At 39.2% G+C, this 16,662-nt stretch overlaps 1 protein-coding gene across 5 annotated transcripts in view; it reads right to left on the reverse strand.

The window, feature by feature from the left end:
- Nucleotides 1–7,190: 7,190 nt before the first annotated feature.
- The window catches only part of Ptprb (protein tyrosine phosphatase receptor type B), a 142,256-nt gene continuing 132,784 nt past the window's right edge, over nucleotides 7,191–16,662 (reverse strand). For 4 of the 5 annotated variants that reach the window (XM_045153608.1, XM_045153609.1, XM_012948904.2 and 1 more), the window contains 2 exons: nucleotides 15,873–15,993; nucleotides 7,191–12,683 (listed from right to left, as the gene is read on the reverse strand). In XM_045153608.1, the coding sequence (XP_045009543.1) occupies nucleotides 12,661–12,683; nucleotides 15,873–15,993 (144 nt within the window). In that variant the 3' untranslated portion in view covers nucleotides 7,191–12,660. Of the gene's footprint in view, nucleotides 12,684–15,872; nucleotides 15,994–16,662 lie in introns of those variants that run through there. The other variant, XM_045153610.1, reaches the window with a different exon arrangement.

A 16,662-nucleotide genomic window follows, 5' to 3' on the forward strand; every position in this document is an offset into this window, starting at 1 on the left:
TCTTCCATGAAGATCTGGTAAAATTCACCAGTGAATCCATCTCGACCTGGGCTTTTTTTAGTTGTGAGACTTTTTATAACTGCCTGGATCTCTGTTCTTGTTATAGGTCTATTTAAATGGTTTATCTCCTCGTGATTTAATTTTGGTAGGTCATATGAATTAAGGAAATCCTTCATTTCTCTCAGATTTTCAAACTTAGAGGCATATATATTCTTAAAGTATGTCCTTATTATTGTCTGAATTTCTTTGGTACATGTTGTAATGGTGCTTTTTTTCATCTGTAATTTTACTAATTTTTGTCTCCTCTCTTTCTTCTGGTCAGATTTGCTAAGGGTTTCATCAATCTTGTTTATCCTTTCAAAGAACCAACTCTTTGTTTTGTTGATTCTTTGGATTTTTTTTGGTTTACATTTTATTAACTTCTGCCCTAATCTTTATGATTTCTTCTTGTCTACTGCTTTTTGGTTTGTCTTGTTCTTCTTTTTCCAAGGCCTTAAGGTGGAGCATTCAATTGTTTATTTGTGAACTCTCTAATTTCTTAATATAGGCACTTACAGCTATAAATTTCTCTCTTAGGACTGCCTTCATTGTGTCACAAAGGTTTTAGTATGTTGTATTATCATAATCATTTGATTCTATGAATTTATTGATTTCATTTTTGATTTCTTCAATGGCCCACTGATCAGTCAATAGTGTACTGTTTAGTCTCCATGAATTTCTGTATGCTCTGTAGCTTTTCTTGTTGCTGATTTGCAGTTTAATCCCATTGTGGTCAGATAGAGTACAAGGGATTATTTTAATTTTCCTATATTTGTGAAGATTTTCTTTATGTTCTAATATATGGTCTACTTTAGAGAATGTTTCATGTGCTGCAGAGGAAAATGTATATTCTGTAGCATTTGGATGGAATGTTCTGTAGATATCTGTTAGGTCCATTTGTTCTATGACATCATTTAAATCAGATGTCTCTGTTCAATTTTTGCTGGGATGACCTGTCAATTGATGAGAGTGGAGTATTGAAGTCTCCCACTACAAGTGCATTTGATGTTATCTGTGACCTTAACTCTAATAGTGTTTGTTTGATGAAACTGGGTGCCCCATGTTAGGTGCATATACGTTTAGTATTGTAATATTGCTGAAGTGCTCCTTTAATAAATATAAAATGATCTTCTTTATCTTTCCTCACTAATGTTGCTTTGAAGTCTATCCTGTCAGATATTAGGATAGAAACCCCTGTTTGTTTCCTAGGCCCACTTGCTTGAAATACCGTTTTCCATCCTTTCAATCTAAGGCAGTGTCTATCTTTTATTGAGAGATGAGTTTCCTGGAGGCAACAGATGGCAGGATCCTGCCTTTTAATCCAGTCTGCAAACCTGTGTCTTTTGGATGGTGCATTGGGGCCATTGATATTAAAAGTTGTTATTGAAAGGTATGCATTTATTCTTGCCATTTTTCTTATTTTGTAGTGTTTCCTGTTTTCCCTTTACTCATTTGTTTTAACTGTTGAGTGTGGTTTATTTTTTCCTATTTCCTCCTGAGTGTGTTTTGCTTTCTCTTCAGCATTAAAAATTCCTTTAAGTATTTTCTGTAGAGCTGGTTTAGTTGTCATAAATTCCTTTAACCTGTTTTTGTTGTGGAATGTCCTTATTTCTCCATTAATTTGCATAGAGAGCTTTGCAGGATAAAGGAATCTTGATTGACAGTTGTTATATTTCAGAACTAGGAATATGTCATTCCAAGCCCTTCTGGTTTTTAAAGTTTGTGTTGAATAATCTGTAGTTATTCTGATGGGCTTGTCTTTGTAGGTGACCTGCTTCTTCTCTCTAAATGCTTTCAATATATTTTCTTTAGTTTGTGTGTTGTGCAGTTTAATTATAAAATGGTGAGGAGAGGTTCTTTCCATATTTTGTCTGTTTGGTGTTATAAAAGCTTCTTTTTTCTGCATTGGCATTTCTTTCCCAATTTGAGGAAAATTTTCTTCTATGATTTTGTTGAAAACACCTACTAAGCCTCTGGATTGAAATTCTTCTCCTTCTGTTATACCCTGAATTCTTATGTTTGCTCTTTTCATCTTTTCAAGTGTCCCAGATATTTTGAAATTCCCATTCATATCTCTTTGTTGAACTGTGTTAGATCTGCCACCTGGTCTTCTAGTTTAGATATTCTATTCTCTCCTTCATTCATTTTACTGGTGAGACTTTCTACAGAGTTTTTTTTATTTCATTGACTATTCTTCAGAGCCAGGATTTTGGCCTGGTTTTTCTTTTTCTTTTTTTTTTTTTAATTTTTTTTTTTTATTCATTTATTTGATAGTGACAGACACAGAGAGAAAGGCAGATATATATAGAGAGAATGGGCATGCCAGGGCCTCCAGCCACTGCAAATGAATTCCAGATTCGTGTGCCCCTTTGTGCATCTGGCTAATGTGGGTCCTGGGGAATTGAGCCTCGAACCAGGGTCCTTAGGTGTCACAGACAAGCGCTTAACAGCTAAGCCAGCTCTCCAGCCCTGGTTTTTCTTTAGTATTTCTATTTTCTTATTCATGTCTTGCAATGATCTCTTTATTTCATTATGCTGGTTTTTCCTGTGTTCTCTTTCAGAAGTTTGTTTTCTTCTTTAATTCCTTTGTTTTCTGCTTTGATTCCCTTCATTTCTTCTCTGCTTTCTTTGAACATAGGTACCATCATTTTCTTGAGATCTTTGTCAGGCATTTCATCTAAAACAGTCTCATTGTGATATTTCTGATGGATTTATAGTTTTTGGTGGGACTATATTATCTTGATTCTTTGAGTTTTTGTATTATATTGTAATGACTTTTGCATCCTGAATTGATTTAATGCTTGGGGTATCTACTTATCTGCAGTGTTCTCAGACATGGCAATCCATCTCTATATGCCCTCAGGATATGAGTTCAAGTTGCCAGGTGTAGCTCTTGTCCCTCAGTCAAGCCACAGAAGTAATCCTAGGTGTTGAGTTTGCTTGCTAAGCAAGTATTCCAGTGGCCTGGGTGGAATAATATACTGGCAAATTCTAAACTTCAACCGAGTAACATACATAATCAATAAAAACCAGCACAAAGTATGCAATTGTGGGGATTAAAATAAACAGATAGTCATATAAAGCCCAAATCCCTAAGGGTATGTGTTGTTCTACACCCTTAATCTTGTCAGTTGGGAAGTAAAGATTTCTGTTCTGAATTGGGTTCCAGGTCAGCCTTGATCTGGATCAGACCCTGCCTCCAATAATGACAGAAGAAAAAGACAAAGGTCCTATAAGTATGAAATCACCAAAGGCAATAAAATTCAACCCCTAAGTACAGGTTATTTGAAAATGGTAAAGCCAACCAAGAATATATACCCCATAGCCTGCCCTGACAAGGAAAGAGAGATTAGCTCTTGCAGGACTGTGTACCTGTTTTTTTTTTTGGTCAGTCAGCCTTGTTACCTTTTGGGGCGGCTTCCAATCTCACCAATGCTGAGTGCCTGCCTCAATCCCTCTGTGATGTGCTGTGCAGCTGTGCTTCTGATCTGCTCTGCTGACTGAGCTGCCACTGGGGGCTGAATGCTGGAGGTTCGTAGTTTTGATGGTGGGGATGGGAGCGTTCAGACTTCTGGAGTTGCTTGCACTTTCAGTAGCTGTTTAGTTGAGCTGTCTTTCCTTTAGATTTCTTAACTTTGCAAGATGGCTGATGGAGTTGAAAAAGCTGTTGCTTGGTTTCTGCTGCTACTGCTGCCGCTTGGCATGCCTGTCAGGACTGCCTGGGGCAGGCGCGTGGATCACAGCCTCGATCATCTCAGTGGGACTCTGGCCATTTTCCTTCTTTCTAGTGGGTCTTGATCTCTCCAGCTTCTCCAGTGTGTCTAAGAATAACCTATACTCTTTCACTTTTCAGAAGAGTGTATTTTGCTTGGGTTTTGCTTAAATCCCTCCCTAGGCTGATTTGGCGTGGCTCCTAACCTGCCATCTTACTCGGAAGTCCAGCTCTTTTTTTCTTTAATCTTACTTGTTTGATTAGCTTTCTTTTTTAAAAAAAAAATATTTTATTTATTTATTTGAGAGAGAGAAAGGCAGATAGAGACAATGGGCATGCCAGGGCTTCTAGCCACTGCAAATGAACTCCAGAGGCATGTGGCCCCTTGTCCATCTGGCTGATGTGGGTCCTGGGGAATTGAATAGGGGTCTTTAGGCTTTTCAGGCAAGCACCTCAACCCCTAAGCCATTTCCCCAACCTGATTGGCTTTCTTATTTGTTTATTTTTACCTGGCAGCAGCCTCATCCCAGCCCTTATCAGTCCTGTGAACAATCAGAACTCTAGGTAGGATTTTAGCTTTTTTTATTTTTTGCTGTTTTGCTGTGTCACTTTTTAAAAAATGAATAATTATTTATTATTTGAGAGCAACAGACAGAGAGAAAGAGGCAGAGAGAGAGAGAGAGAATGGGTGTGCCTGGGCCTCCATCCACTGCAAATGAACTCCAGATGTGTGTGCCTCCTTGTGTATCTGGCTAACGTGGGTCCTGGGGAATTGAGCCTCGAACCAGGGTCCTTAGTCTTCACAGGCAAGCGATTAACCACTAAGCCATCTCTCCAGCCTATTGCTGTGACACTTTCAAACTTGGACTTTTACTTTTAAACTTGGACTTTGAGTTCCTACTTTGTTCATCCTGTATCAGCCCTTTCAATTTGTAATCGTTAATCTTCATTGTCAACTTGACTAGATTGGAAATAAGAACGGAAACATCCTACATGTATGTATTTGAGCATGACTCCAGAAAGGTTTAATACGGAGGGAAGACTGCTTCTGAATGTAAATGGCACCATCCCCTTGACTGGGGGCCCAGACTGAACAGAAAGGGAAAAAGGAGGAAGCCAGCCAAGCACCCGTCTTCATCTTTGCATCCTGACTATGGCTGCAATGTGACCAGCTGCCTCACACTCTCACTGCTACAGCTAGGAACGTTGTTACCATCATGTTTTCTCTCACCATAATAGACTATGTTCTCAAACTGTGAGCCACAAAGGACCCTTCCTTCATTAAGTTACTTTTGTGAGACATTTTTCATCAATGAGAAAATTAATATACAGCTAACACACAACTTATGATTATAGACATTAAAAGTTTTGGTCCAGGAAAAACTTCTACTCATAAAGTATATGTAGTACTGGACAGATGGCTTTAGGGGTTTAGGTGCTTGCCTGTGAAGCCTAAGAACCAATGTTCAAATCTCCAGGTCCCACATAGCCAGATGCACAGTGATGCAAGGACACAATGTCACACATGTGCACAAAGGGGCGCATACATCTGGAGTTCATTCAAAGCAGGCTGAGGGTCCTGGCACTCCCATTCTCTCTCTCAAAAAGATGATAAAGTATATGTAGAATGTTTATGAGCTGTGAACTATTTTCTGCTAGGTAAGAGTTTATAACATATGTGTAAAATCACTAAGTAATATTCTGTCTCCCCCTCCTTCTCCCCGCCCCCCACATACATACTCACAGGACTGAATTTAGGGATGGTACATGCTAGGCAGTTCTACTACTGAGCTATACTCCCAGTTGATATTAAAATTGTTGTTATTTTTGTTTGATTTTTGAGACTGTAGCCCAGCCTACCTGAGACTCATTATGTATTCCAGGCTGATCTCAAGATTGCAGTAATCCTCCTGCCTTAGCATCCCAAGTGCTGTGATTTTATATTATTTTTTAATTTAAAAAATTATTTATTTATAATAGAGAGAAAGAGAGTCAGACAAAGACAGAGAGGAGAGTATGGGTCCTCCAGGGCCTTCTTCTATCACAAACAAACTTCACTCATATGTACCGCTTTGTGCATTTCGCTTAACATGGGTACTGGGAAATAGAACTTGTGGTAGTTTAAATAGATGGCCCCCAATATATTTAGTCTTTTATTAATTTGTAGTTTGCATCTGCATCCACCTGGCTGGAGGCAGTGTCACTGGGCAGATCTTAAGGTGTGGTAGTAGGTTTGAGATTTCAATCTAAAGATATGCAATGTATTCCTAGATGGAGTTCCTGAAGTGTGCTGTGCTGTGTGGCTTTTGACTTTTAGGCTTGTGCTTCTCTCTCTGTGTTTGGTCCTCTGAAAACAGGACAGCTTCTTCTGCCATTATGGAACTTCCCCTGGATTTGTAAGCTTCAATAGATCCCTTCCTCTGTAACTGTGCCTGGTCTGGAAGTTCATCTCAGCAAACCTGAAGCTGTCTGCTACATAAGTCTAGAAAACATGTTTTGCAAGCAAGTATCTTAACTGCTGAGCTATCTTTCTAGTTCCATATTGTTCTTTTTTGGAAGAGCAAATTACATCAGAGACTTTGGAGAAAAGAACAATTCCTACCTCATACAGCAAATTATTCTGTTGACGTAATCATTTTAACTTTTTAAAATGATTATTTCGATTTTTAAAAAATATTTATTTATTTATTTGAGAGGGAGAGAAAAGCAGATGAGAGAGAGAGAGGGAGGCAGAGAGGGAGAGAATGGGTATACCAGGGCCTCTAATCAGTGTAAACCAACTCCAGATGCATGCACTACCTTGTGTATCTGGCTTTATGTGAGTACTGGAGAACTGAACTTGAGTCCTTTGGGTTTTTGGGTAGGTGCTTTAGCCACTAAGCCATCCCTCCAACCCCAGATTTAACCTTTTAAAATGTGGATCGTTATATTGTTATGCCCTTTAAAAAAAATAAAAGTTTCTAGAGTAAGCTGTCATAGAATAAATGAACTAGTAGAACTATGAAGGGCACTGATCTTCCAGCTGAAATGTGAAAACAAGCTCATAATTCTGGAAGCTGGCTCAGTACCTCCTTACAAATGTCACAGTCTCCAGTAATGTGTGAGGAGCCTCTGAGGCCCCCACTGGCCCAACCACCATAGTGCCTCCGAGAACACACTGGCACTGTTGGTAGTGGATGGTATTTTGAGTTCCTAATGAACTAAGAAGTGAAAACTAGAATTTATAGATGGGCAACTACAGAGTCCATCACATGTTCCCAGTGACCTTGATAAGCAAGTCCAGCACTTACAGGGACAGAGACTAAGACAATCGTGTTCCTCATGATAATGGCCTGCAAGATTGTCTCATTTAAAAGAAGTCAGTTTTGACCTTTGCCTGAGCAGAGGATGATAGAAGTTGATGAATGACTAATAGGAGAAGAGAAGACAGGACACTCTCTTTCCTTCAACAAGCAGCAGTTTTATTCCTATATCGGTGGTGATGTGTATAGGATACCACATAAATGTTTTGCATACAGTCACAAGTATGAAAGCATCTTAACCATGTTCACAATTTAAATAGGAGGACGAATGAGGTTCTTTGTTCAGAGTGTTGGTTATAGACATAATACTGTGGGTATATGTTACAGGATGGAAAAAAAGGATTTATTTCTTGCATTTTAACCAGATCTATAGAGAACAAATGAATGATTTAAAACACATAAAAGTGCTCTATTGTAGAACATAGTAAGCTCAGCTAGTGGATTTATTTACATTATATATTTATGTTTCACACAGATGAAGAAACAGCCAGGTGCACATCTATGAACACTAGAATTGGTGGACATAATCTAGCATCCAAAGGATCAGGCCAGGAACAATTTTCTCTCAAAAAGTGAATGTAAGGTATGTTTGAGCTGTGAACTGTTTTCTCCAAGGTGGGAGTAGAGATAACAGACTTGCTCTTTGTTCTTGAAAAATTTATATGCACAGTGAGTCTTCCGAGCAAGAGCAGAGACTAAACCCTCTTCAGGTGGAAAAGCTGGTACCCTCTCTTGCCAGTGTGGCTCAGACAGGAGACCATAAATGTTGGTGCATTTTGGTGAATTTGACTTGCAGCTGGGTGCTGCTCAGCTCTGCTAGACTCCTAAAGCCATAACTGCATGTATTCCTTCCTTGAGGCAATGATTATGTACACACATAAGCTAGAAAATACAACATCTCAAACAGAATTCACAGCTTGCTGCTAGGGACAGTATTTCTTGAAAGAAATTACTTAAGGCAGAAGACAGCCATAACTAAACCTTCTTGTGACTATTCTAGAAGGCACACATTGCATTTGCTTGAAATTATTCACAGTTTTGAGCAACTTATTTTGGTGCCTTATATAAGATCGGGTGCATTGGCATATAGGTTATAAACATAATCTTTGGTATATCTTTTAATATATCCATTATTTCCATTACATAAACTTCTATTTTGGGAGCATTCACCAACAATTTCCTCATCTCTATAGACAATCTTAAAAAAATAAAATGCATGAATTTTTTTCCAAGGGATCCTCCCTAAAAGTCAAGAGTATTCTTATAGCCAGAAATATTTTCATTGCTAGAAATATTTTTAGAGCAGAACAGATTTTTGCTGTTATCATAGCTCTATTGAATGTTACCCTGCATCTTAACTAAAATGGCCAAACACTTTCAAAGTCATCATACACTAGAAGAATCTAAGGTGGTGTGTCTGGAATGCCAAACCCAAGAAAACTGTCACACACCAGGTTAATCAAAAAGTTAAATGAATTGATTCCATTGTTGAGTCAGCTAAGGCACCTGGTCAACAGTCAAAACGAACCTCTAAGAAAGCCAGCATAGGTTCAGTATCCCTTATCTGAGATGCTTTACAATCTGAATGATTTCAGATCTATTTTTAACTTTTAGAATGTTTGCACATGTATAGTAACAATATTGAGGATGAATTCCCATTGTAACCATGAAATTCACTTATGACTCACATATGCTGCATGCACATAGCTGATGGTAATTTTTGCCCATGTTTGACTGTGACATCACATAAGGTCAGGAGAACAGTTTCCTTGGATTGTAAAGCATTTCAGATTTTTAAATTAGGGATGTTCAAAGTATATGTCATAATAAAAATAGATAATAAAATTTCCAAAGAATAGTCTCACCACAAGGATGAAATGTTGTTTTATCTTCCTCATGATGTCTAGGTCAGTTGACTTTTCTCAGATATTTTCCCTTCCTTACATCATCATCTTGCCATTTGCAGTTTCCTTTAATGTGGATATGTGATTCTGGATCTCAGGTTAGCAATGTCCAGAAATGAGGTAGGATCGGAAGCCTGCTCAATGTCACGTGGAGAAGGACCACTCATAACCTTCTTGACACTCTGTCTTGACTAATAAGTTACATTCATTTTTTCCCCCAATAAAACTAACTTCAGACAACCCCTGAGCTGCTACTGTAAACAACCAGCTTATTGTATTGCCAGGTCAGGCTTGGTCTGGCTAACCTTGGTGAACTAAAGTTCTCGAAAACCTCAAGACTGGGGCTCAGATACTACCACTTGTAGCTTTAAGGTGTCAGGACTCCAACCGCAAGTGATTCCCAAAAAGCTAAGTGTATAACAATTTAGTATGTGGCAGATCATTTGCAATGGGTATGGAGAGTGTTTAATATAAGATACTGGAGCCTTAGATACCAAGGCAATAAAATCAGTGTGAAGTGTAACATGTGAGCCCTATTTTTGTATCACTGGACATCTGCTGAAGAGTTTCATATTATTTTCTCATGTCATTTTGGGCTTTCTTCCAAGAGGTAATAACAACATTAATTAAAGGTCCTCTCAAATATAACTGACCCCGTGGTACTGTGCTGTTGCCATGTTTAAGTGTAAGCATGAAGTCATGATTGCTCTGTTATAAAGCAGCACCTATGAAATTTTGTCCATGGATTAAGGAGAAGAGATGAACAGAAGACAAAACTGGCACAGTGAGTGTATTCTATAGTGAGATGGGGCAAGTAGTGACACGGTGGCCCTTAAAGGTGCTGCTGGATAGGAAACTGCTCAGGACAAATTCACGCAAGCCCAGACAGGGAGACAAGACTTTGAAAAGAAAACCTGATTTAAGAGCTGAAAGACTGGAACGTTGCCAAGGAACAACAGAATGATAGCATAAAATTGATTTAATATGAAGAGATTAAAGGAGTTAATTATAAGGAACTTAGATAAATAATTATTATGATGCAAGACAGACTCTCCCAGGACTTGAGAGCTCCAAAGCACTTTGAAGGCTCCACGATGAAAGAGGAACGTACGCACAGGTGCTGACAGGATGCCGCCTCAGCAGGAAACGGTGTTTACCAGGGCCCAGCCACGTGATGTGATGAAAGGGAAATACATCCAATGGAGCTGAATGTCAAGGAAACCTTGTCTTTTCCCTCCTAACCCTGTATATTTTGTGATACTAGAGACTGAACTCAAGACCTAGCATGTACCAGGCAAGTGTTGTGCCACTGAGCTACATGCCAGCCTAGCTCGCTACTAAATTAAATAAATAGATCAACTGGACTTGCAGCCAAATACTTGTTGCTAAGGGGGTCTAAATAAAATGAAGAGTACGATCAATATTGCTTGAATTAAATGAAGAGATTGTAAGGTTTTCCCTTGCCAAGTTTGTTTCTATAATTCTGATTTCACTTTGGACGCTGTGAAGGTGCACAAGCACTACGTGTAGCTTACAGCTGGACAGGGTGTTGGGAGTATAATTCCTTATTTGTGCAATCAACTGTTTTCTCTTATGCGCCCACAGTATTTTGCTACTGAAACAGCCTCAGTACTGTTGGCCAATGGAAGGTGACCGCTGTGCTAGGCTGCCTCTGTTACCTGTTCCCCTTTCCTAGGTCCTCTTTTAAGTTCATCTGAAAACAGTAACAGTCTTAAGTTCATTATTACCATGTATTCTCTTCATGGGAGTAGAAAGTTAGAGATTATGAACAGTACCTAGGAGGCTCCAAGCACTTACTAAAACTTTTCTGAATAAATGAAAAGCTGAAAATGTATTTATCTTTTCAAATATCAAAGTGCTTTGCACTAGGCAACATCAATTTAAAATTTCAGCTTTTTTTTCCACCGCTTTTTTTCCCCTGGGGAGTCAGTAGGACTGAAGCCTTGGGATAGACCACACATGCGCCTATTACTGAACTGTACCCCCAGCCTGACTTACTTTATCCCATATGAAAAGTTATTCCCAAGAAACCCCACAGCACATCAGGATCTGACCTCTGTTTCCTCCCTAGTCGTGCATCTCCTTGCTTGCATATTTGGTGCTCCTTGACCACGGCCTGTATTCCTGGCAGGAGAAAGGGGAGAGATCCCAACAGTAGCATTTCACAAAGTCATACCTGAAGTATCTTATTACTGCACCCATTTTTATAAACTTCAAATAACCCTGGAAAAAATTACAGATTGGGTGAAGATTTATGCAATTATATTTATAAACAAAAATTATAATTTTAGGTATGGTTGCCCATTTTCAATTACTATGTCAACTATGCTCATCTTATTACTTGTGAGAACTTATGATACACAGCAAGAATACATCCTTTGAAGAGGCATACTTTCTGCCGATGCAGCTCTGAAATCAACAAATGTGTAATTCAAAGCAAACAACTCCATCTCCTTTCCTTGGGTATAGGTGCTTTTCACATTTCCCCAGGAAAGCTCTAGGAACTAGACCTTGATGTGGACAACATTCTTTTTCTGACTCACTTAAGTTTGTTATGGTCAAAATAAGGCACAGGTATCAAAGCTAACATTAGTAGGGTATTTAGTACCTTTTATACAAACTTCAACTTTAGGTGACTACTTGACATTTTTACTTCATTGACTCAAAAAGTCTTGGGGAAAATTTTATAGTAAGGGATACTTAGTTTTGTTTTTTACTATAGTTTGTTTGTTAAATTGTAATAAATGTGCTTGTGGACATTTCTGTCAAATGTTGGTATTTGATCCTTTGGTGAGGAACATAATTGACCACCATATCTTCTTTTAAAGTACTGCAGGACTATAATATGCTGTGTGTGTTATTTTCCAGTCATGGGTATAGCTGGCATTCTCGACACAAAGTATTTCACTCTCTACATTTGTCATTTTCTCTCACAACCTTCAACCCTGTATTTCAGGTTACATGGCCCCTGAGCAGACCACAGTCATTACCTCTGGCCATACAAAGGGAAGAAAACATTTAGTTAAGGCACCATTCTTAGCTTAGCTTTGATGCTATCTAAATACTTTCTTGAAACATGCAAATGCTTGGTGCTGGGAATTCAACCTGTGCTAAGCGTACGCGGTGGCACGGAGGTATATCCCTAGCCCTAATGCTCTTCTTGATGGTTACATTTGTCACAATAGAACGTGGATCCTCTTTGGATCTCAAGGTCATGGGACAGCAGTAAAAGAAAGTTAGCCATATTATATGCTTTCTCTAGTTCCATCCTTTATCCTGTCCAGTAAATATCAACACAGACAAGAAACATGATCCTAGGTTGTCTTGCAACTTCCTCCATAGACATTTCACCAGCAGTTCTGTCATACAGGTTGAATTAGTTTATGTAGAACAAGCCATGAACACTTTAGTGTGGAAAAATAGTATTATATAAAGCTTAATATTAAACATTATGAAAAAATACATATTTACAGGAGAAACTATAAAATATAACTGTACAATAATATCTGACACTTTTAAATTACATAAATTCTTTAACATTCTCCAGATTAATAAATTATACATAGTATTAACAGAAATAGCTGACACCTCTGCAGAGCATGAAGCAAAGTTTTTTTTTGGTATATATCTTTTTAAATCACACAGTGAAAAGTTCTAATGCAGGAGATCTTCAGGTACATTCTTAATGTCTTGAATAGACTGCATCTAAAAGCAAGGACAATGCGGTTAGAGACTGCAGCCCGTGGGGTGTCTCGCAGCTGCTCTATTTATGAAATTACAAATGGGAAAGACTAGGAAATCGCTAAAGCTTCAAGTGGTTTAGGATGAGAAGCATCTGTGTAGGGCCAGCTCATTCCATCTAGAACACAGATGATCAGGCTCGGTAAGGACGAGTGACGTCCATTCATCGCTGCTGGGTTTGTAGAGGAAGCGATGGGCCCAGGGGAGGGTGACCCGTGGGGGGCTACATGGCCTGTAACACTAGGCAGTTCCAGAGCTGGGATCTCAGTCCTAGTTTTTACAGTGGTGTTTCATTTTCATTTTTATTTTTTATAATCTACAGTGAGCTTCTTTCAGGCATGTGCAAAATTACTGTAAAAAAGATGCTCAGACCAGCTAATCTAAGACAATGGAACCATGAAGATGGTCCCACCCCCAGCTCCCTCCATCTTGGAGGTTCCTAAAGAAACTGACATGGCAAAAACTCATAAATTAGGGGTTACTTGTTTAAAACACAAAAGGATTATCTGTTTTGCAAAGCAGTCCTCTGGAGAGCTCTCTAGTTGTGCTCTACAGGTCACTGTTTGGCACGCTGGCCAGGCAGTGATACAGAGAATACAAAGAGGTAAATTAATGTTGGGAGACATTACAACTGAGCAGCACTTAGAAATGAACTGGTCTGAAGTAATGCTTGTCAAAAAAGCCCCCAAAAACCAAAAACCAATTTATAGGCAGATCTCAGCCCTCATGAGGCATCTTACAGGTAATGATAGACCACTGACATAATGTCCCTTCATATTTGCAGTCAGCCCTTATAATACTGTAGGTCTAATGAAGGATGGTCCATCGCATGAAGACTCTTCTTTTGTCAACTAACTATTGCTTGATGAAAGCAGGGCCTTAAAAAGTTCACATTTTTTCCTCTTTAATTTTGTATTTGAAAAGCATTACATTCTTATTCTAGCAAATTCATAAAGGAGGAAAGAAACACATATTTTGCTATTGTTCAGAGAAATTTATTTTATTATCATATTTTTTTCTACAGATCTTTTTTTTTTCTTAGGCATTTCTGTTTTACCTTCTGCTTTCCTTGCTGAACTTACATTGTGGTTTAGATATGGTTGGTCTTCTAATGGTATATTTGATCGATGTTTGGGCCCCAGTGTAATGGCATTGAAAAGTAGAGGGGGGGCTGGAGAGATGGCTTAGCGGTTAAGCGCTTGCCTGTGAAGCCTAAGGACCCCGGTTCGAGGCTCAGTTCCCCAGGTCCCACGTTAGCCAGATGCACAAGGGGGCGCACGCATCTGGAGCTTGTTTGCAGAGGCTGGAAGCCCTGGCACGCCCATTTTCTCTCTCCCTCTATCTGTCTTTCTCTCTGTGTCTATCGCTCTCAAATAAATAAATAAAAAATTAAAAAAAAAAGTAGAGGGGCCTACAGTAAGTGGGGCATGTGGGAGGTGGCCAGGTTATAATGGCCCCTATGAAAAGATTGTTTCTGGCTTCTTAGATTAGGTTAGCTTTCATAGGAGTAGATTAGTTCCCACAAGAACAGGCTGCTATTAAAAAAAAAAAAGCAAGCTATGGCTCTTCCCTAGTTTCTTACTTCTTCTCTTACCATGTGAACTCTCATGTACTCTCAGTATGTGATGTCATTCAAATGGCATGATTTAGCTATTGTTTCCCCCAACAGAGGCCAAATGCATTGGGCCTGCCAAACCTTGGTTTTTGTCTCCTTTCCTGTGTTCCTTCTTTCTTTCATACTAGGGATATAACACAAGGCCTCATATATGCTAATTATGAGCTCTACCAATGAGGTACTTCCCTAGCCCAAGCCTCTTGTTTTTATGAAATATTCAGTCTCAGTTTTTTTTTTTTTATAATAACACAAAATGGGCCTAGATATTGTCAAAAAGACATTCTAGGGCCAGGTGTGATGACATGTGCCTGTATTTCTGCTGATCAGAAGCATGAAAATAGATTGACTGCACTACACTGTGTTGAGTGAATGAACTTTAGTGTAGCTACTGCTTGCTGTGATTTGAATATAACTTCTGTTGCAAAGGTTCAGTGTGACTAAAGGCCTGGTTGCAGGTTGGCAGTGTTAGGAGATGTCAGGGCAAAGCCTTTGGGAGATGCCATGGAATAAAGTTCTCATGGGACTATGTGGTAGTTGTCCTAATTAAGACATAAAGCTTTAGGTAGCCCGACTCAGATATTCCTTCTCTTGGCTCAAGGCCACTTGATCTAACATGCATTCACCATGAGGCCCCAATAAGAACCAAGCTGATGCAAATATCATGCCCTTCAACTTCCAAAAGTGTGAGCTAAAAAACTTTTTCTCTTTATGAAGTTAGTTACCTCAGTTATTTCATATGGTAATGCAAAGCTTACTAGTACAGTTCTCTATTAAATCAGTGTGTTACACTCCAACTTTTAATGGTGAAAAACTTTCGGCATTAAACCTTTTCTGTACTTTTGGTAGGAGAAATACTGGGTCACAAGATAGGAACATATTCGTGACTCTGATAACTTGATCATTGAATTTTTCTTTAAAACACTTTTTTTACAATGTGAATACCAAGTTGTGATTTCAGGGCACTCCTCACCACTGGTGAGGCTGATCTTAGAAAAGAAGTGTTGAGTAGAATCCTTCATAGATGCCACCAGGATGGGGCTAGAGGTGGAATGCAGTGATAAAGTACTTGCCTAGCAGGTGTGACTCCTGGGTTCCATCCCGCATTGAGTCTCTGCCTACCTGTGCCCTGACTCTGCCCTTTTCCCTGTTGCCACTTTTTTTTTTGTTGTTCATTTTTATTTATTTATTTATTTATTTAAGAGCGACAGACACAGGGAGAAAGACAGATAGAGGGAGAGAGAGAGAATGGGCGCGCCAGGGCTTCCAGCCACTGCAAACGAACTCCAGACGCGTGCGCCCCCTTGTGCATCTGGCTAACGTGGGACCTGGGGAACCGAGCCTCGAACCGGGGTCCTTAGGCTTCACAGGCAAGCGCTTAACCACTAAGCCATCTCTCCAGCCCCCTGTTGCCACTTTTCAAAGGATCTTCTGAGTGGAAGAGAAATGGGTGGTACATGTTGTAAGCGTATTAAACCAGTCATGGTTTCCAGAGCGACCACATTTGGAAAACTGAATTGAACAGTGAAGTGAGCACCCACCTCTGTGATATTCTGGATTCACATTTTCGTAGATTGGAAACAGGGGGTTTTCTTGTTCGTTCCGAAGCTTCCTGGCTCTGAGGACATCTCTCACACACTGGTGCAGGTATATGTACTGACACTAAGGAAAAGCAGAAAATACATCAGACCAGGCACCAAAAGGAGTAGCGCTTGTCACAAAACAGGGTCAGTTGATGAGGTTCCCTAGCTAATTCCTTTTTTTCTTTTTTTGAGATAGCTTTTCACACTGTAGCCTAGCCCAGGCATGCCTTAAACTTGTGGCAATCCTGCCTCAGCCCCCTAAGCAATGGGATTACAGAGACAAACCACTTTGCCCAGCAAGTTAGTAAATTTCTTAATCATTATTTCACTAAAGGTCTCTTCCTCTTCTTACCATGGAAAAGACAAGAATAGCAAGAGCAGAGCTGTTTGGGTGGACATCCACAGTATGTGATGTGAGTGCTTTGTATCTGGCACATAGTAGATCCTTCATATATGAAACACAGGAATAAATGCCAAACATTGCTATGTACTTTGTATAATTATCTCATTTCATGAGTCTAATATCCTTGTGAAATTAATAAAACAATGTAAACTGAGACCAGAGAATTTCATTAACTTCTCCAAGGCCATACACCTAAAAAAAAATGGGACCCCAAAATTTGATTCATATTTTACCTATACCATTTTTTTCCTATGAGAAAATCACATTACTACATACTCTTTTCTTTTATTAGCTTTACTTTGCTAATAATGGTGGAAAAGGAGGGCGTATGCAATTGACCCACTG

The sequence above is a fragment of the Jaculus jaculus genome, chromosome 6 (assembly GCF_020740685.1).
Source record: "Jaculus jaculus isolate mJacJac1 chromosome 6, mJacJac1.mat.Y.cur, whole genome shotgun sequence".
Classification (NCBI taxonomy): domain Eukaryota; kingdom Metazoa; phylum Chordata; class Mammalia; order Rodentia; family Dipodidae; genus Jaculus; species Jaculus jaculus.